The sequence below is a fragment of the Danio aesculapii genome, chromosome 7 (assembly GCF_903798145.1).
Source record: "Danio aesculapii chromosome 7, fDanAes4.1, whole genome shotgun sequence".
NCBI classification, from domain to species: Eukaryota; Metazoa; Chordata; class Actinopteri; order Cypriniformes; family Danionidae; genus Danio; species Danio aesculapii.
In genome coordinates this window covers 25,013,404-25,035,803 of record NC_079441.1, presented here as the reverse complement: position 1 = coordinate 25,035,803, position 22,400 = coordinate 25,013,404, and the positions used below count along the sequence as shown (strand labels likewise).

At 36.2% G+C, this 22,400-nt stretch overlaps 2 protein-coding genes across 2 annotated transcripts; one reads left to right on the top strand and one right to left on the bottom strand.

Annotated features, from left to right (window-relative positions):
* Positions 1-5,307: 5,307 nt before the first annotated feature.
* On the bottom strand, positions 5,308-10,206 carry LOC130232833 (heat shock factor-binding protein 1-like). Its single transcript, XM_056462816.1, has 4 exons — positions 10,117-10,206; positions 9,484-9,550; positions 6,877-7,025; positions 5,308-5,384 (listed from the first exon to the last, which is right to left on the bottom strand). Exons 1-3 carry the CDS (start codon positions 10,159-10,161, stop codon positions 6,922-6,924), a joined length of 216 nt encoding a protein of 71 aa, XP_056318791.1. The 5' UTR covers positions 10,162-10,206; the 3' UTR covers positions 5,308-5,384; positions 6,877-6,921.
* Positions 10,207-12,273: 2,067 nt separating this feature from the next.
* Positions 12,274-21,761, top strand: LOC130231917 (PHD finger protein 23B-like). Its single transcript, XM_056461416.1, is given in 8 exon segments — positions 12,274-12,437; positions 13,576-13,611; positions 13,690-13,734; positions 13,737-13,780; positions 18,033-18,344; positions 18,346-18,514; positions 18,517-18,633; positions 20,382-21,761. Coding segments are annotated over 8 exon segments (945 nt in total). The 5' UTR covers positions 12,274-12,409; the 3' UTR covers positions 20,576-21,761.
* The last annotated feature ends 639 nt before the right edge of the window (positions 21,762-22,400 follow it).

Below are 22,400 nucleotides of genomic sequence, written 5' to 3'. Positions count from 1 at the left end.
ATAATTTGACCTTTTTTGAATTTTGATGGTTTTTGAAAAATTAAAAACTGATTTTATTCTATCCAAAAAAAACAAATAAGACTTTCTCTAGAAGAAAAATATTATCAGACATACTGTGAAAATTTCCTTGCTCTGTTAAACCTTATTTGGGAAACATTTACAAAAGGAAAAAAATTCAAAGGGGGGGCTAATAAATCTGACTTCAACTGTACATATATTTCTTCTATATTTTGCTTTGTTGCTTTTCAAAATCCTTTCAGAAAGTAATGACATGAATTGCACGCTATGCAGATTTCCTAGTCATTTACTATTCTGAACATCTACAACTGTGAGAAAATCCAAGTGAACCATTTTATTTCAAGTGTATTAGTGCATGTCGGACAATTTAATGGGTTCAGTTTAATGTATTTAAGTGCAGTGACCATAAGAAACTAAAGGTGTCACCATGGCAGCAAAACTCGTGCTGTGCAGAAGATCTGGCTCAATCAGAGATTGGAACAATTATATAAAGCAAGCCATGGCTTAATGACAGCAAACCTATAAATGCAGAATTTAATATGATTTTTTCATTTCCTGTCATTATAAACCTCATGAAAACACTGCACTTCCTGCTAGTCCTATTGTACATCTCTCTAATGAAGTTCTTGTAATAGCGCATAAATAGATTATGGTCTCATTTTGCTCCATTAATTTTGGCATCAGAAATAATGCTTTTTTACAATGTATGACAACACATGATCAAACCTATCTCTAGGCCTTGCTCACAGTTCATAATGTACCCATTAACGAATATCTGTGTTATAATTTCTCCCCTTCCAGGTATTTGACTAAATAAATCTTGCTTGACTCAATCTCCAGCTTTAATGTATGGTGCAATGTCTTTTTTCCATAGCAACACTCAAGCTGCCAGATTTAAACAGCAAATGTAAAGACTAAAATAAGATCGCCTTTGAGTCTGAGGGATGTGTAATACTGTGTGATATTTAAAAACCTGTGTTAAAACTGTACAAAGTTAAAGAGTTTCATCTTAAGGGTTGGTGTGATGAATGTTCACAAGAAAAGGCAAAACTGTGCTCAGACAGAGAGAGAACAAGACACAGAAAATGGTCCACTTCATTTTTACAGTCCTGAGGGAAAGTATACCTCCAGCTGAGATATAAAATTACCTCTTTCAAGTGTGTTGAGACTTTAAGCTTAGAGACAAAGTGGGGAATGTCATTTCCAACTCTTAGTAAAACAAAAAGTACCCCTATTGTTGCCCAGATGCAAATTTACAATCACAGAGGGGCACATAAACATATTAATACCTTGACAATGAGTATCTCTTATCACCAGTCACTTATGGAAAATCTAGCTCAAAATCTACAATATGATAAGAATATGTCATATGTTATCTTACATGATCTATCGTCCTCTATTTGTATTCATCATTCACTGAAAACCTAACACACACACACACACACGCACGCACGCACACACACACACACACACACACCCACACACACACACACACACACACACATAGCAAAAATAACAGTGTTATTTCAACTCTAACAGAGTTAAAATTAACACAGAATGAGTGAACATATTGTCACAATATTTTCAGAGTTAAAATAACACTCTTAAGAGAGTTACTTGTACAACACTATGCTATTTGCACTGTATAGAGTTAAAAACAACTCTGATCTACACTACTGGGAGTTGATTGTTCTTTGACTCTTGTATAAAGAATCAAAACTCAACACTTTAACGGAGAGAATTGATTTATTATTTTAAATCAGCCAATTACTAATTTTATTCATGATAATTCTCTATTTTATTTCACTGTATTTTGTTTTTTATTTCATTCATTCATTCATTTATTAAATATTTACTCTAGTCTTTATACCTAGAAAAAATTACAATTCTCATGATTGTTAGTTAAAATAACTTACACAAGACAATAATCTCCAAAAAATTATAGAAAAAATATACAAATACAATTATGTTATTAATCATTTTTATCAACACAACATGGTAACACTTGACGGCCAGCATTAGAAAACGTACACTTTTTACAAATTAACACTTTTAAACATTTTAAAAGACCTAAAAATGTCATGACTTTTATGTTGCATTTAAATTTTTGGTCAAACGTATTCCCGGATGTTGGAAATAGCATCATCAAGTGTTGGTTAGCTGTAACTCCATGATTTTACACAGGATAAAATCAGCTTCAAACTCTGATTGTATTCATTTATCAAAATATAACTCTATAATGTCAACATTACTCTGAAATGCTTTAACACTGAGAATTTTCTGTGTATATATATTTTTTTTTTACGTGAAAAGTACCTGAAAATTACATTAAAAATTATCAGACAGCAAATCTCTCAGACATTTAAATTATTTAGTTTTAAAGCAGCTGTCAATCAGGCATTTTAGAAACCATGAACTCACATAAACAAGAAAAATTTCTCTTCACCGTTTTTGACAGTGCACTTTAGACCTCATGTGGAGAAAAACACTCCAACTGACGCTGTGAAACAAGATCAGCAAGACACAAGACAGCAAATGGATTTGATTACCCTCATTTTTCTGCCAAAAACAAATTTAGTCACATTAATAATATTATAATATAGTATAGTATTGTACTGTAACGTATGTACTGTATGTATACTTCAATGGCTTTAATATACATGTTTAATAACAAAACAGCTCCACCAAGTGGACATTTGCAAACGTTTTTTTACTCGTGATCTACCATGGAGGTTTTTTTACATCACTGATGGTGTTCAGCTCATTAAACAATATATCACGTTTTGATAAACATTAAAATAACTAAAAATACGTGAAAATGTAATCGCCATTTACTCTCTCTCTCTCTCTCTCTCAAATGATTCCAGACCTTTATAATTTTCTATTATTCTGATGAACACAAAAGATGTTTGAAAAATGTTTTAAATCAGGTAGCCATTGACCTTACATTAGGAAAAATACTATGCAACACTAGCAATTGGACGCTCAATGACATAATTTTTTCTTTATTTTTGGGTGAACTATCCCCGTAAATTCTTATTAGATTAGAATTGTTTAAAACACTCTTACACACTGAAAGTGTTTAGCACAGCGTGTACTATCTGAGGAAAAGGAAATGCTACCAGAAACAATGTTAAACTTGTTTTCTGTATGATTGTGACAGCATTAATAGTTTGTGCATTCCACTGATTTTGACTATGAATAAAACTAATGTTCTCTCTTACGCATTTAATGCAATCCAATGGTACTTCATTAGAACTGATGTTTACAAAATGAAGCTAGGAAATTGTCACACTGCCATATTTTACATTTTTTAAATTACAAATATTTCCCTAAAAAATCCCTTAAAATATCCCAAAAAAATCCATAAAATGTTTCCCAAAAAAAATCCCTTCATGAAGATTAGTTAGAGTTTAGAGTTCTTACCTCAAACTTGTCTTTTTCGGCTTAACATTATGAAGCCAAATCCAGATTCACATTTGATGAAAGCATAGGACCTCAACCCAAACTTGATACTCAAACCTATAAAGTAGCAATAACTTTAAAGATTAAATGGGAAATCGTATAATACACCATCTCTGTTCTGTTTCCATATGGCTATTATGATCAATGTAGGCCTACTATCAAAACTGCAGTAGCCTACACACATACAATTGTTTTCTACTTTCACAGCTTTTAATGTCAAGTTTAAATGTATAGCATTCCTGTGACAAAGCTGAATTTCATCGTCTCACAATATCATGTCACACTCCAAACTAAGTTTACAACTACAAGAGATACGAAATTCATCAACATATTCCTGCTGAAAAATCCAGCTTAAACCAGCTAGGCTGGTTGGCTGGTTTTCTGCTGGTCAACCAGCCTGGTTTTAGAGGGGTTTTGACCATTTCCAGGCTGGTTTCCAGCCATTTCCAGCCTAGTCTTAGCTGGTCAGGCTGGGTGATGACCAGCTAAAACCAGCTTGACCAGTCAAGCCTCATTAGGAGCGCAGCCAAAACCAGCTATGTCCAGCTTAAACCAGGATGGTTTTAGCTGGATTTAGCTGGTCATTTTCCAGCCTGACCAGCTAAGACCAGGCTGGAAATGGCCGATAGCAGGCTGGTCTAAAACCAGCCAACCAGCCTAGGCTGGTTTAAGCTGGATTTTTCAGTAGAGATTAGCTGAGCGAGAGAGTCTGTGAGCTCAAAACTACAAGCTAACTTGATTTTTATGACCATAAGAGCTAATAGCTACAGCTAAACTATGCAGCTAGGCTGACCGTTAGTTTTAGGACTAGATGTTCACTTTAGCTGTTTTTAAACTTACTTGAATATGATGGAGGCAGGCATATTATAAACCAAATCTGCGTGAATACGTGTTTTACGTGTTCAACAGATGAAAGAAACTAAATGTTTTTGGTGAATTACTGTTTGTGTGTGTGTGTGTGTGTGTGTGTGTGTGTGTGTGTGTGTGGTGTGTGTGTTGTGTGTGTGTGTGTACAGTAAATGCTAATAGAACAGCTTTCCTGGAACTATGATGTCACTGAACGATGACATACACATATGATGCTCTGACGTTACAATGTGCCATTCTGAAAAATAAATATGAACATTTATAGAAACAATGACATAATTAAGCTTTTTTAATCAAAACATTTTTCAGATACTTTTGATTTTTGATTATGTGCTGTTAATTGTAAAATTGTGTTATATCTAAATATGTCTTTTACTTTGATCCTATGATAATATTTCGGATGATCTGCAATTTTCGACATCTAATCCCTAATGAACGGTTTTGGACATTGTACATTCTTTTAGTGCCATTCAAATAGGTTAAGGTTATGCTGAATTAGCATGGCCAAGATAAGATCTGCTGGTTTTTGTCATAACCAGGCCATCTGGTTGCATAAACTTTCCACCAAATGCCATTTAAAAACAGCAATGTGTTCTCTCATTGAGTAATTTGTCTGTGAAATGCAAATTGTACAGAAAAAATATAGGGTGGAAATGTGTATTTAAATATTACACTTATTAAAATAACTTTTAAGCTGTTGTTATAAAAGGAGGCTATAATAAACATTCTCCACTTCCTTTAAATGAAAGACAGAACCTCGAGAACAGTGAAAGGATTTCATGGGTTTTTTTAATAATCATTAAAACATGCAGGAACCACATGATTTCCCCCAGTCGTTACAATAAATGAATACAAAAGCAAGTTTCATATTTGTATACTCTTCTAGTATAGTTATTAACCTTACAGTGTGTAGTATAATATGTAATTCACATTAGCAAGCACCATTTTAAGTCGTTATTTAAAAATTACTAATTCACATTTCATTTAAAATTCAGATACTGCAGTTGAAGGTCCTCACTGTGTTCCTTGGCAGTCTGAAACAGAAATGAGACTAAACATTAAACCAAACTTAAGAACAAGACATGAAGAAACAACTCTAATTAATTATGTCAATTATACAGGATTTCTGAGAGATGCATGCTAGGGGGGTTTAAAATGTTTTAACGGGGTAAAAAAATCACTTTTATAAGAGGTTTAAACACAGTTCTGTGGAGACAGTCTGTGAATATAATTAGCTTCCAATGGTAAGCAGAAACACTTTGATTGACATTCTCCCATCAGAGGGGAAAAGCCTTGCCCACTAGTGATGATCTCTCCCTTATTAGCATATGAAGTTAGTCTTTTTTTAAATCTGCCACTATGCTGACACATTGTAAGCTCCGGGCCTCTTTTAAAGGGAGGGCTGGAAGCACAGTCTCATTTGAATTTAAAGCGACAGTCACCAAAATGGCACATTTAGAGTGCACTCACACTTTGCTATCCGAACCATGCCAGGCGCGTTTCCTGGTTTGTTTGACTAGTCTGAGTGCTCCGAATTGGGTCCAGGAGCAGTTCAGTTGCCCGACCCTGGACCAGTTGGAAGAAGTGTGCCAGAACATGGCCCTGTGGGCTTTGGCGCGATACGCTTGTAGTGTAAGTGCAAAGGGCACCTGAGCCCGAACCTGAAGACGCGACGTCACTTTTAAGGCACTGTTTCATATGGATTTATTAATCATTCTTACTTTTCAATGAACGCAAACTGTCGTAGTTTATTAAAGACATAAACCCCTTGCTGCACGTCAGCTGCACCTTCACTAAACCTACTAATACGTGCAGCACAAGGACTTTATGATTATTTATTAACGCCAAAGTGGTGGATCTGTTCGGCAAAATATTTGACTGCTTGTCACTGCATCCCAAACGGCTAAAACGATATAACTAAAGCAATCTCCACTGTGCTGAGCAAGAGCGCTTCGCTTCATGTTAATCTGAACAGTAGCATAATCGATGATGTAAGCGTGCTCAGGTTCGGAAGGTAAAGATGCAATGTGAGTGAAGGCCATCGGGGAAGTGGAGAAGGGGGACAATCACGCTTTGGCACGGTTCAAGGCAACTGTACCTAGTGTGAGCATGCCCTAGGATCAAAGCCTAAAGGGGGCAGTTTAAAATAGTTATAAAACATTATTTGTGTGATATTTTGAGCTGAAATATCACATATCCACTGACTAGAACAATATCAGAGACGTATTTTACATCTTGTATGAAGGGGCATAATAGGTCTCATTAAATAAGGTAAATGCTGCTGTGCACATGTAAATTAATCATAAAAGATACTCTAAATATTCTTTAAATACATGATTCTACATCTCTCAGTAACATAGTTTAAACAAAGGTACAAATATGAAAATAACTTTTTCAGTGTCACAAGCAAATGTAATTTCAAATGCATATTCTACATTCCATTCACAGGATGCATGTGTTCCCCAAATAGTAAGGATCCTGAAAGAATGGCATCATCTGAATGGCAACAGCACCACCTACACTTACTAGGATGGTGTTGGTCTCATTTGCCTTCAAGCTGTTCCAGAGGTTTCACTGACCTTTTATCTCCTCCTCCAACTCCTCCACACCTGCCTGAGTCATGAGATCGGAGATGTTCTTCTCCAGGTCATCGATTCGGGTACTCATCTCATCAAGTATTACAATTAAGAAAGTACAACCATAAATCTTTCAATAAATTAGTGCATTCCATGTTGAAGGGATACTTCAGCCAAAAATGACAATTCTGCCATCATTTAGGCCCGATCCCAATTCTATTTTTCTACCCCCACCCCTTGGCCCCTTGAAATATAGAGTGTGTAGGGGAACGGCTTCCAAATTTTACCCCTAAAAATGGGGACAGCACTACAACTCCTGCACACGTCATCAAATGTCATCGAGATCTCTTGCTTCATATGAGATCAGACGATTGCGGAATGCTGTAGTTATTCCAGTTGTGTTATTTTTTGGTATTTATTTTTTTAGGAAATCACTGAAGGCAATGACATCATGTTGTCCTAACGATATATAGTGTGGCAATAAGCTCGTAACTGTACTGTGAATTTACACAGTGGCCATATTCATCTATGTAAACACAAGAAAACAGCACTAACATTTATAGCAGACACTGTAAAAGCTCATTCCCAGCCACTAGACTTTTCTGACAGGGTATTCGAGGTGTCATCGAGTGTCAGATGGTGAAAGCATGTTGTGGCACGACTAACCGTTATACAAGAGTTATTATTATGGATTATAAATAGCGAAATTTAGCAGTTTTTTTTTAAAGCCTGATGATAAAACACCAATGCCATTATGAATGTATTAAACATATGCTTGTTTGGTGTAAAAATTCATAATAATACTTATTTCTGCATCTCCTGACTTCTGTGTGATGTCTTTGTAGATGATGTATTGTGAGAAATTTTCTTACACCTTGGTTTCGAATGTGGTCCTGAAAAATCTCAGTTTCAAGGGATATCTAGCCCTTCCCCAACAATGGGTGAGGCGAGGGGTAGGGGTAAGGGGAAAGGCTAAGGGGTAGAATTAGGATTGGGCCTTACTCACCTTTTACATGTTTCAAACCTTTACAATTCTTTTCTTCTTTTAAACATAAAATAAGATAATTTGAAGAAAGCTGAAAACCTGTAACCGTTAACTTCCATGATACTAAGGTAGTCAACGATTTTCAGCTTTCCTCAAGATATCTTCTTAAGGGTGAATAAACAGTGAGTAAATTTTGGTTTTGGGTTTTTGAACTAGCCCTTTAATTAGTCCACAACTGATCTTAATTACTGAGCAATTATAATATGCACATGCAGAAGGTGAACATCCATTTTCTTATTGTAATTTCGATAATACTTTCTGCTCTGATTTGGGCAACTGGATAAATACTGTTTAAATGTTTCCTTCTATTTGTTGAGACATTGTGAAATTTGGAGTACATTTTGAACAACAAAAATTATGACTTTTGTCATCATTGTTTACCTATTTTTACTTAAATTCTTCATTCATAAACACAAAATTTTGCTCAATTGATTGTGTTTATAAAGGAGTTTGCCACCTATGCAGAGGTTTAAAAAAATGAAGGGTGAGAAGGCTAAAATAAATTGTAATCATTTTTTTCACGAATGCGACACAATGGAACAGTGGGTAGCACAATCACCTCACAGCAAGAAGATCGCTGGTTCAAGCCCTGGCCGGGGTCAGTTGGCAACTTGGCATTTCTGTGTAGAGTTTGCACGTTCTCCTTGTGTTCGCGTGGGTTTCCCTCACAAGTCCACAGACAAGTGGTTTATGGATTATAGATAGCGCTATAGGTGAATTGAATAAGCTAAATTGGTTGTAGTGTGTGAGTGTGAATGCTAGAGTGTATGGGGGTTTCCCAGTGTTGGGTTGTTGCTGGAAGGGCATCCGCCACATAAAAAACATATGCTGGATAAGTTGACGGTTCATTTTGTTGGTGGCGACCACTGATTAATAAAGGGACTAAGAAAAAAAAAGTGGTTAGTGCGCTGACATATGGTGCAGTAGCTCTTCATGGAGTCCTGAATTCGAATTCCGGCTCGATGACATTTCCCGTCCCTACCCCCACCCCCCGGTCTCCCACTTTCACTTCCTGTCCGAAAACTTGTTCCTATCCAGGGGCGTAGCAACCGGGGGGGGGACAGGGGGGATCCGTCCCCCCTCACTTTTAGAAAACAGGACCATTAGAAACAGGTGATTAATAATTATATGAACGTATGATTCATATAGCCGTCCCCCCCCACTTTTAAAATGTCGGCTATGCCCCTGGTCCTATCCACTTAATAAAAGCAAAATGGGCAAAAAAAATAATAATTTTAGCATATGGTTTATTTACCCCTACCAAAGTTTCTGTTTGATGTCTGCATGCTATGCTGTTATTATTCTAAATTGGTCATAGTGTGCAAACACGGGGAGAACATGCAAACAGAAAATGCAAACTGACCCAGCCAAGGCTCGAACAGCGACCTTCTTTCTGTGAGGCGATCGTGGTACTCACTGCACCACCGTGACACGCACATTGGCCTAAATTTTTATGATTTTTTGAAGGCAAATAAAAAAATGATAATTAAAAATGCACGTGCAGAAGGATATTTCTCCCAATGATCTGATCTGACATGGTCTGAAACTTATCCTGCATCTGCTGCAGCAAGGTTTGCACCTGAATTGAAGAGAAGGAAAAAATATTCAAGTGAAATCTATTTAAACCAGCAATCAGATAAAAACTGCAAATTTATACAAGAAAAATTGTGAATGGACACGGCGTTCAGCTGGCATATCTAGAGTCGTGTGGGTGTTTGCGTGGGCTGCCCACATACGAGTAAAAACAGCAGTTTAAGGGCATGCACTCCGCCCACGCGAGGAACCGAAACCATAGTAACAGAGGGAAACCTCGTGAAATCACACACAAGACACCTAACAATCAAATTAAGAAGAAACCTTCGCTTTACAATTGTACTCACAATCAATTAATCTACATACTAATTTAATTTAACTACAGAGTTATTATGAATATAAAACCCGTTTGCTCAGGAACTCTCGGGAGCGATGTTCGATATCAAGTTAAGACCGATAAATGAATGATAATAAGTAATAACATGCTAATCACAGCACTTCACACTTTCGTTATCATTGTATTGGACAGATAAAGTGAGCGTGACTGAATCCTGGTCGACTGTAAGTGCACGACCCTAGTATGTAGTTCATCAGTGAAAAGCGAATACTCACCACAACAGTAAGGTCCTGAGATGATTTTGGGTCCTTCTCGGACATTTCTTTCTTTTTTTAGAACAAAATTGAGGTGCTGATAAATGCCTGTGGTGGTCAAGAGCCGCGTCGAGGCCGTACAGTACTGTACTGTATGATGATGATGATGTATTGAAGGTGGAAACTGCCGTTGAAGCAGGAGCTGATTCGTTGTAGAGGGGTTTGGTCAGTGAAATAAGTTAATGGAGCGTCTTTGGTACGGTTCGGTTGATGATCGCGTCTTGTCCTAGAGGGGGCGCTCAGTGGCCCAGAAACAGTGGATTGTTTTATGTAGCTTAGGGCTGCACAATATATCATTTAAGCATGAGGCCCATTGAATATTGAAAGGGGGTGGTTCTTTTCTCTCACAAAAAGTGGACTTTTTTTTGCAGTTATTTGCCCCATTTGCTAATAATTATGAGGTTAAAATGCTGCGTTTAGTGATATTTTAAGAACTATGCATTGCTGGATTAGCGTGCTGGATGGTGACCACACTTTCTGATGTACCAAAAATATTTCTTATGATTTTGTCGAAGTGCTTACAATATTTGACTATTAAGTGTATATTTACAAATGTGCATTTAAACTGTAAGTTATTGCAGCTTTATAAATAATGTTATGAGATTAACATTTAATTCTTTTTATACAGAAATATTAAAAATTATTATAATCAATTTATCGTCAATCACAAAATATATATATATATATATATGTATATATATATATATATATATATATATATATATATATATATATATATATAATAGGAATCTGTTAAAATTTGTGATAATAAAAAACTGTAGCTTATAGACAAAAAAAATAACCTGGTCAACCAACTCATTCAATTTTCCTGTCAGAATTCGTCCATTTGAATAATTACAAATTTAATTTCTCTTAAAGCCTTCTTCGTATAGGTTTTTTTCACAATTTATGATGACATAGTAGTCAAAAATGCGACAAATGAGCTCATGTAGGGGCCAATTATGGACTTTGGTCAGAAATGACACAAACACCAACACTATTTATTAATCCAAAAATAGTAAATTAAGCCTATGTTTAGTTCAGTAATGATTTTGTATTTATATATTTTGTGTTTGAAAAACTATACTATTTTCAGGAAAATCAAAGCCATGAATCTAAACAAGTTGTGTTTTCCATTTGAGGCTGATGTCTCAAAAAGCATTTTTTACAGTTCATAGTTGGCACAGTGCCTAACAGTTTCATTAGATTAAATTAATTCGTAAATTTCAATTGCTTAACAATATAAGTGCGACTTTATTATTGTGTGAACAATATTTATGTATTCAGTTTGTCTAATATATTTAGGATAATCTATTTTGACATTTTAAAATGTTTCTTTACGTTTTAACTTCTTATTTTCTAAATATTGTGAATTTTGTGAGCCACCTAGCGCCCCCCTTCGAGTAGTATTGCTACTCGTCTATTTTAATTCCATTTGACTTGGGTTTAATGATAAACCGCGTCAACGTCATTGGCAACAGAATTGACCAGTTGGGGTAGCCCGGTCTACTGACTAAAATGTTCAAGGGTCTTCATAAAATGATTTTGGCATTTATAAATGGATTTACATTTATTAAACCGGTTGGGAACGCTGGAAGAAAATAAGAGCCATAAGAGTAGGAACAGATAAACTCAACTTCCCGTGAACACAGCAGACCTACAACTGGCGCAATGAATCATGGTTTATGTTGTTTGTTCGTTGATGTATTCAGCAGTTATAGTCATTGTTTGAACTACATGTCCCATTGACTATTTGGAAAGCAAATTTTACATCGCAGCGGCAATTTCACCGCAAGGGGTTTCTGGAGTCAGTTTGACATCGTCGACTTTAGTGAGGCGCGCCGGAGGCGACACGCAGACGTAATTACTTTGGTGTTTTCGCCACCTTCGTCGAAAAGGATAACAACGCCAACATAGAGCCTACATTACCATCATTCGCTGCAAAATCATGTTGGATCCCTGGTTTTATCGTTGGTTCTTTTTTGCTTGGTGGTCCGTTAGGTAATTGAACTGCCAGCTGGATTATTTTTGCAAACACTGCTCGCTGGCCGAAATTAAGTTAATTGATCTTTCCAGGGACTCGAGATCCAGCGATATTCCATTTGATCCGTTGTTTAATCGTCGTATAAGTGAGTCCGATGCCCAGCTAACTAGACTGTAGCTGGACAGCCGGGGCTTGCTGCGCCCAAGCCGGGCGAAGAGATTGACGCTGCTCGGTGTCATCCAACTGAAGAGGATCGAGTTTAAGGCGACAATGCTTGAAATAATGTCCGAGCACCAAGGTAAGGAAACTCATAGATTTTCAAATATTTAAACTTTAACACTGTTAAGATAGGCAACACCCATCACGTCCAGTTTTAGCAGAGTCAGCTAGCCTGTTAACTTAACGTTAGAAGCTTTTACGCTGCAGTAACTTTGCATACTCTTTATTTTAGCAGGCTGATTTTTCTGATGACCCCAATTCATTTCCAAACGCTTTGTAATGTTTGTTAGTGTTGATGAAGATTTTCTGCACTGACGAGCTGCTTCATAAAAGGATTAGCCGAGTTGCTATCTTGTGCAGTAGAGAGAAATTACCCAAGTTGTTTTTAGTCTTTCGTTAAGCAGTAACTCATAAATGATAAAAATAAAATAAAAAATCCCCCTTGATATCCAACCTCTGCTTTCTGTCCGAATGATTTAATGGGTACGTTTACCAAACCGCAGTTACGCAGCGTTGCGCATTTTATCTTCGCGAAGTAAACCAGCTCAATTTTCAATTAGTTGCACTAGTAATCGGTTTAATCGAGTGCCAGCTTAATAGCCTTATTAATACACGATTGGGATGTTTCTATGACATTTACACTGTCATTAAAGACATAATGTTGTCTTCAAATACAGGTCGCTGCTTAGCATAGTAGCATTTCGCCGCCTGACTGTAACTCTTTTGTTTTGCCGCGGTTAATGTCTTGTCGTCGGTGTCGCTAATGTTAACATGCATTGATTTAGTCGTTTTTAAAATATTAAATCGGACATATCTGCTTTTAGAAGACTTCTTAATCCAGACAAGTTGTGTTGTGGTGCTTCGACGCCGTGAATAGGGCTTAAGTCACATGCTGCTGGCGTCCTCTCGCATTCACCACAGCTTAAGCTTAGAGTTTTTTGCCTCTAAATTGTTTAGTTTCCCCACATCTAAAGTCTCTCAAACCGTGTGGTTGATGGGATATAAAATGGTGCCTTGCGCACTAGAATTGTACGCCTCAATCAACAGGGTGTCGAGAGGAACAGCAAAGTTAGCGAATTAGCTTACCGCCGAAATTCACTTTTACTAGGTTTGTACAACTGAAAGCTGCACGAACTGTCTCCAAGTGTGTTTTTGGTTAAAACAGTTGTGTAGCCATGAATTAACTGTATTCTTTGCTTATCTTTTTCGTTGCATAGATTCATTACTGAAGTGCAAAGCAGAAACTCTGGTAAGTCAAACAAGGAAATTCGATTTTCCTCCCACAGATGGCAGTACTTGTGCAAAATAATAATAGTGATGTTCATGTCCAGCCATCAGAGAGAAGAAGAGGACAGTGGAGGACTTCAACAAGTTTTGCAGTTTGTTCTTGCATATGCCAATTACATCCCTTCACAAAAAGAGGTAAGAAATATAGCATTATTTCACGTTTAGGTGTGATTATTATTGTTATTTTGTTGTTATTATTATTTTACTCGAGGCTGCACCTATTTCAGGGTATGAAGCTTGTGTTAATATCTGACAAGTCGAGCTCAAATGATACTGGATTTTTCTGAAAATAATAACTTAAGATGGAAATTGATTAATTGCAGAGTATATGTAAATCTGTAATTAAAAAATACTGCTGAACTTTCCTACAAAATGTATAAATTATTAATAAACACAATTTTTATTGTGTTGTCATATATAAAATTTAATGCACAGATAAGAGAGAGGAAAGATTTTGTCTGTGTTGTTTACTTGTGCCCACAAATGCACACTAGATCCTGGTCAGTTTTTTTTTGGTGACTTTACACTGCTCCTACATTTATTATGCAAATCAATTTGAGCTTCATTATAATTTCACTCCATGTGTGAACATACAGTGAAATGAAATGTAGTGTAAAAATCATAAATATGAACACAACACTGGACAGAAGAGCCATTTTAAACCTATACACAACTAACATCGTAGTGGTAATATACATATATCTAATACATTTTTTTTAGGTGAAAAAAGCTCCAAATCCAAGCAATAACTGCTGCCAGGCTTTCACTCTGTCCACACAAACTTAGTTATTATAAAAACTACAGCTTTTTCTACGCAGTTTGACCAATCATTCACACGCAAATGTATTATTGAGTGACAAACTAAATATTTTGGAAACTCCAGCCAGGGTGAAGATTTTCAGAAAACTATGGTTCTACAGTGTTGTCATGTGTCCAGTGAAACTGGAGTTTTGTCTCATGACATCGATGTAAACACTTTTCACATTTAGTTGACATCAGATTGTGCACTGATTTCTCCTTTTGTAGGCTTGGTGTTATGTTGCCACCAAAACAATGGCATGGTCTTGGCAAAGCATCATAGTGTGTTTGAGTTTTAAGGTTTATTATATTATATTATATTATATTATATTATATTATATTGTTTAATCAGTAGAACTGAGAACTGTTTATAAAATATGTGTAGACATGGCCTTCTGCTGATTTCAAACCAAACACAAAGAGAACACTTTTCACTCGCTTCAATTTACTTGCAGGATGTTTTTCGCTTAAGATATTCTTGCCAGGAAGTTGCAACTACATTAGACAATTTAGCTACTTTTTTTTTCTGCAGTTAATCTAAAAGTTTGTTCATTGATTGAAAAATAAAAACTATGCAACTGAACAAATTTTCAATTTAGAAATTCTTTAATCTAACCTGCTGTAGAACAAATCCGCCAGAGTATATCTATTATATTTTTCTAATAATATATTTTACATGCTGTGCTGTCATTCTTTTGAGTATTTTCAATGGCCAATGCAATCCTTACACTCCTAATTTGAAGGTTATGCTTGTAATAAATCTATAATAATAATAAATAGCTCAAAAATGCAATAAACCTCAACAGCAAAAATGAATCACAAATTTCAGCAACAAACTTGTGTAAATCAATTTGAAACCTCATACAATTGATTTGGAATGATTACATAAATTCGATTGTGTGATTACAAACAGTGCATTGTGAAACCAAACAGATAATATATTGCTTTGATTGAATGTTGATGGAACTACCAAAAAAGACTAATGTAAATAATTATAACACTACTCTAAGAATCACACTACTCTGTAGTTTATAAGAACTATAGATGCAGCAAGGTTGTGATGACAATTCTGACAATTCCAGTTCAAAATAAAAATTCTAAATAATAGTGGATACCAAAGAAAATTTAATGCAGAGGAGCAGTGGAATGGGAATGCAATATCTTACACTTGTCTTTCTTTATTGCAATCTGCCGCTATAAATGGATATTTTTAAATGCATGCACAATCACACGGTCGTAAAGCTACAACTGCATGGGGGAGAAAAGTAGCTTCAAAACATTTGCAGCTGTGTACTTATTGCATACTGTTTTAACTTTACAATCGTGAGTGTGTTATTGTACATGTATTTTTAAATGTGTGGGTGTGAAAAAGAAATAATGAAGCAACAGATAGCAATAATAAAAAGAGACAGTGACAAGTGCAAGGCAGTTTGCTAACAGCTATGGTTGTCACAAGGCACGCTATTTGTTGTCTGTGCTGTCACTACGTGAGACAAAGTGGCGTCCCAGTGCACAGAACAGGATTACGTTTTAGGACTTGTAGGATAAAATAGATGGCAAACCTGACCACCTATGAAAAACACACTATGTTTTGTTTTTGTTTGTTTTTTTTATGTAACTGCATTTTACCTCACATTAAGTTAGGCAAAAGTGTCACAAGGAAAAACTTTAGAATTGTATTATGCATTAACATTAAATATCCTATCTAATTTATTTATTCTTTTGTTTTTGTTTTTTTTTATTAGTGAATTGTTTTGACATTTAAATAGCCTTTGTTGCTGACATGCCATTTAATTAGCAACTATTTAGGCTCATGAAAGAGTGAAAACCATGCAACATTTTTATTTGTTATTAGAGCAGTTTGGATTGTAAAAAATGTATTTGTGGTACTCTCCCATTCACTGCACTTATCAAAACGGATGACTTCTGCTTAGAAACCCAGTAATATGAAAATGGTCCATGAGAACACGGATGCTGATAAAAAACCACAAGCTTCTCATGTGCTTGACTATGCCTGTAGTTATCAAACCCAAGCCATTTTATCCATTGTAGAGGTTTAAAATATTTAGATTTACAGTGCTCCCTCCTTAATTGCGGGAGTTACTTTATAAAAATATCCTGCAATAGATGAAATCCGCGAAGTAGTGCACTTTATTATTCACAAATATTATAGAAGTTTTAAGGCTGTAAAACCCCCCACTACACGCTTTATACACTTTTATCAGACAGACATTAACATTTTCACACTTTTTTCTCTTTTTTTTTAAACACTGGCATAACTTCTATCTTCCTTTAGCACTGTGTTTCTCAACCACGTTCTTAGAGGACCACCAGCTTTGCACATTTTTCTATGTCTCCTTAACTGAACACACCTGAATTCAGGTCATCAGCGCATTAGCAGAGACTAAAAGACCTGTAATAGGTGTGGCAGACAAAGGAGACATTCAAAACATGCAGTGCTGGTGGAATGTGGTTGAGAAATGCTGCTTTAGCATGTCTAGAAGTCCAACCTTTTGTGCAATGTTTAGCATCTTCCTCTGCATTTTGGGTACTACCACAGGTGCCTTTGACAGGGCAGAATGTTTCGTCGACATTGTGGGGTTTGTTGGGGAGAAAACTTGCAAACATACAGTACAGCACTTCAGAGTCACACTGCTAGCGATCAAAGATTTATGTCAATTTGGCAAGCTGAACGCATTCTGTACTGTACAGGAAACACGGCATGGAGGAGACTGATTGACAATGGTCTACAGCCAATCAGGAGGCAGATCACAATGTGTTGGGAAAAAAAAAGTGAAATTGCACAAAATCCGCAAAACTGTGACCCCACGAGTGGTGAACCGCATTATGGCGGGGGATCACTGTATTTATCTGAAATTTGACACATTTTGGCACATTATGCAGCTAATTTCATTTAAGACTGGAATCTGAGATTAAACTTCTGATCTCATAAGGACTATAAATTACTCCAGAACCAAGACTAGACACTAGCGTATACTTTTGCATCGAGTGATCATCGCGTAGCTGTGCATTTATATTTCTGCGCACTGTTTTAGTTGCTCTGCAATAACACTTCCGAAACGCTAGCTGGCAGTAGGTTTTTATGTCATGTCAAGTTTCTTTGAGGGTGTTTTTGTTTTTTCTGAACGTTACCTTAATGTACAAGTAGCTCAAACTCACTCATTCAGAGGCAGGTATCGGCAGACATGCAACAACCAAAACAAAAGTTTCCATCTGGAGCTCCTTCATGGGACTCGACACTTGTAAACACACGCTCCATCAGGCTCACGGCTTTCAGCACCGCCCTGCGTGTCATCGATACCCAGCCAACCAATCACAGAGCCTGTGATACGTGTCATTGTGACGTGTAGTTACATTTTTCGAGAGGTGAACATCAGCAACGGCATCAGCCATGGTGAGGGCTATGCGACCGCCTGAAGGCTGCGCCAGAGCATAAGCATGTACTTGAAGTAGAAATATAAATCAGCCTTAACCTGTGGTGCCTTTGTACACTTTCCTCTTCTTCAACTGTAGATGTAAAAATGTCTTCTTTTCCATCATAACCATGCTTCTTTAACTTTGTTCACAGGAAAGGCCATGGTCTCCAGCATCCTCCAGTTCTCCGAATGGCTCTGGTGCTTCAGGTGAAGGCAGTGTTTTAGGTGGAGCGAGTTCCAACATGTCTCCCAACTGGAATCACGGCACGTCGGACCTGCACACCATCCACACCTTCGTCCACAAGGCGCGCGCCAATAAGAGCAGCAAGAGCATGAGGCGACTGTCGCCTGACGGCCCTTTAGAGGACAATATGTGCTTGAAAGACTCTTTTTACGAGAGCCAGGCTGCCAGTAAAGCTGAGCGCAAAAAGGACAAGAAGCTGAAGCGTCTTTCCCTGGGTTCGGGGCGCAGGCGACAGCAGTAGCAGCGGCGGCGAGAAGCGTGCCAGAATCAAGCACAGTAAAAACTCCAAACAGTCCAAAGCCTATAAGAAGCTTAAGAGCTCGGCCCACAGCGAATCGGACTCTGAGAACGGTTTGGGTCATGGAGAAGAGCGTTCAGAGCACAGACTACAGTGCAGGTGAAGGAGGAGAAGAATGAGGAGGATGAGGAAGAGGCCACCAGAGAGGCAGACATGAGCTCGAGTGAAGGAGAGACCTGGATAGCGGATGAAGATATCATGGTAGAGTCAGGTGAGTGGCTATTTGTGGATAAAGCTTGAGGAGACTATAGAAAGCTTAGAGACTCATAAATAATAATAAACATAAATAATAAAAATTGAAGGATTACAGTGTTTGTTTAAAGGGATTTATGGTAATGTGTGAAATATCTACAGATCTCTTTATATTTTTATTTATTTTAATTGGGGCTGCATGATATTGGAAAAATCTGACATTGCAATATTTTGTGTATCTGCGATTATATATTGCGATATGAATATAATTTTACCAGATGAATTGAATGGCTCTATTTGAAAAGATTTCATTCATTTAGATAATTTGGTGATCAAGTCTTTTCTATGCAGTGCGTCTGCATGAATTACAAGCATATATATATATATTAGGGATGTACTGATCGATCGGCCGGAAATCGGTATCGCCAATAATCACATTTTTATGACTCAATCGGTACTCGCCAGTCTGGCTAAAAAAACAATAGGAATAGATTTATAGTTGTGTATTTTACCTTCTTATGCATCAAATATGCCCTCCAAACCTTTTCTTGATTGAGACGTGCTGTATTTTTCCATCACTTGCAATGTTTCTAAATTATTTCTTACCATTATTTTTATCAGTTTTATCTATTATTTTCTGTAAAGCTGCTTCCGACCATGACATGTCCACACTAAATGGTTATAAGAGACGTGTTTAAGGGATTATATGCAGCATATATACATTTATTCTCTTAGGCAAGGAGAAAACTCCACTGAAGTTAACTTCTAGGGAAAATGTGCTTAATGCATTATAAAGCTTGAAGCATCAGAATCGGTACTCTATATTGGTCGATCACAATGAGGAGTCTGTACTCAGTATCGGCTGCAAAAATCCTGATCGAAGCATTCCCTATATATTAAGTTTTCTGGAGAGTCTAGCTATATTCAGGGACAGAAATTGAAAAATTAAACATACAATCATTATATATTTATTAAAAATAATAATAGTTAACAGTATCTTTTGATCTTTAATAAATAGTGCAGTCCTGTGATGAGACTATTGGAGATACCCACATTACTATATCGATGCTCAAACAATATATTGTGCAGCCCTAATTGGAATTTTAATAGAGAGCGTTTTATTTAGAAGAAAAATTTAGAGTTTTATATTTAAATGAAAGACAATTTAGTTATTAATTTAAAAATTCATTTAACTAATGCTTCCAAATCCCTAGATCATAATTATTATCTTGAAAAATAATGATCTACTTTTTCTTGTTTGACTTATCTTCACCAATCTAATACAATTTTAGTTTGGTTTACTTTTACTTAGGAAGATGCTCATATCATTTTACTCTGTGGGGAAAGAGTGTTAAATGTTAACATGAATGTAATTTAAAGCACTACATGTAAACACGTTTTATTAATGTTTTCAGAACCCTATTTAATATAAAGTAAAATACTTCAAAAGGTGAAGGAAATGTAATAATTGAATGAAAGCTAAAGTTAACAAATCATTCGAGTAATCGCTTCAGGTCCCAATATAATTTAATGTCATAAACACTATTACATAATGTATTTTAATGATAATAATTTTATTGTATTGCAAATGTTTCCAGACCCTTGGGGAAAATAGTTTTTCTAGGTTATTTTATTTCATTACTTGCTTTCAACACCCATATGATAATTTAAACTCTTAAAATTAATTTATAATAACAAGTGATTTCGTGGTTTGTAAGAAAAAAAAGTGTATTTTTTTTTCTGATTGGGTTTTTGTTTTCTTTACAGGGGATGATTCGTGGGACTTGATCACCTGTTACTGTGGTAAACCCTTTGCAGGACGGCCCATGATTGAATGTAGTCAGTGCAACGTTTGGGTGCACCTCTCGTGCGCCAAAATCAAAAAGTCGAACGTGCCCGACATATTTAATTGCCACAAATGCAGAGACTCTCGACGCTCAAGTCATAAAAAAGACACTTAGGGGAGGGTATTCAATCCCTCAAAGATCTGAATGTTCCCAGTTCTCCAGTTTTCCCATCGGACACATTTTCCTTTTTAATCCTGGATTTTTTTTTTTTTTCGTGTGTTTTATTTCTGTTTTAGTTTGGCAGACTAGTCAACCCCTAGTCAAAGCTCTCCATATAGATAGAATTCACTGAGAAATACTCTTTAAAGTGAATTTTTTTATACCTTTATTTTGGTAATTGACCGGGAGCAGGGCGAATGCAGTTTGGCTCAAATTTGTTTAAGATATTTAGCTTGCATATTCGTGGCGCTGTTTTCCTTTAATAAAGGTTAATGAGGGTACAGATGAATGCTATATCGGTTACGTTGGTTATTTAAAAGAGAAAAGGAAATATCTGTTTGTTAGAAAGTACACACAAAGTCCTGATTTCGCCAAAGAGCTGCTATGAGAGATTGTGTTATTGGAAATGCATCTTAGCAAACTGTCCAGATGATCGTTTTTGTTTCATTGAGATAAATGCAATATTTTATAGACTAATAGAGGTTGTGTGTTAATCTAAATGCCATTTCCTCATATATAAAATTTGTCAATCGCCCTCAAAATGGGCTGGAGGAGTCAGTTAACGTATATTAGATGATCAAATATAAAGAGTAACCTAAGCAGGGAATCGTTTCTGTTGCAATCATTAGCAAACGTTAATTTCTTCTAATTCTACTGGTGATGTACAGTATGTTAACCCATGTACTTTGTCGAAGAAGCTATCAAAACTGTTAATTACTTGCACAACATAGTGTTTTATTGAATTTTCTTTTGCTATAACCGTTTGTTTGGAAGATTTTGGTTGAATATGCGAAGGTTAAACTCTCCTCGAATGGAATGGTGGTAATTATTGCTTTTCAAGACGTGTTTGAAGCCCTGAGAACTGGTGATTTATTCATTTACGCTACAAGCTCTTTCAGTTGAATTAGTTTGGAGACTATTGTTTTGGATTTTTCTTTATCTTTGTGGTTTATTTGTGAAGCAAGGGGGAACGGAAACCCCCCGATCTCTCCTGTTTCGTGTTTCACTCTGTAAATATCACAGATTTTGAGAAGTGTACATATGTGAAAGTGAAGAGAAGAGCAAAGCAAATGGTATATTTTTTTGCATCCAATATTGTTTTCTTGAACTACCTGGAGAAATAAATCTTTTCTTTATTGGGCTTTGAGTGTCTCATTTTCCTTATCTTGGTTGTTGCGAGGTAAAATGAGCTGAAAGAACATTAGTCAGCACCCATTTAGTTGATTCATGTACGTTTTATTTATTTTTGCAGCAACACCAGTAGTGTCTGTCAGTTTGCACCCTGCTACAGAGAGCAGAGAAGCGAATATTTGCAAAACATAAATACAAATAAATAAGTCACAGTTCATAAACCTGAGATGCAATGACTTAAGAATAAAAAAAGAACATGGAGTGAAAAGGGACCAAAACTACACAACATAAAACAGTCCTTTTCAACAGTATGTAATATATAGCTTGATCACTTTGCGTCATATTCCTTAAAGTCTTCAGGCTCCTCCTAAGGGAAAAAAAAGTATATTTTTAATAATGATAGAATATGCAATCTGATGAGTTTAAATGTGCCGTTCAAGACGAAATTATTAGTGAAATTGTAATTCTTTTTTCAATATTTCTTAAGTGTCGGTATTAGAGATTTGTTTTTTCAACAGTTTTAATAACTAATTTTTTTGGCATCCAATATGTTGGCTATATAATATTTCACTAGTCATTTTGTAAGATACTAGAATTCAGCATAAAGTGTCATTTATTTAAATGTTTATTTTTAAGGGTTAACTAGGCA

Bases quoted from the DNA above. Each gene is read 5' to 3' on its own strand.
- LOC130232833 (XM_056462816.1), bottom strand. From the start codon at position 10,161: ATGTCCGAGAAGGACCCAAAATCATCTCAGGACCTTACTGTTGTG. The intron at 9,551-10,116 runs GTGAGTATTCGC...TCTTCAATTCAG, and splicing joins CTCAGGACCTTACTGTTGTG to GTGCAAACCTTGCTGCAGCA. The intron at 7,026-9,483 runs ATATCCTTCTGC...TAATTGTAATAC, and splicing joins AGATCAGATCATTGGGAGAA to TTGATGAGATGAGTACCCGA.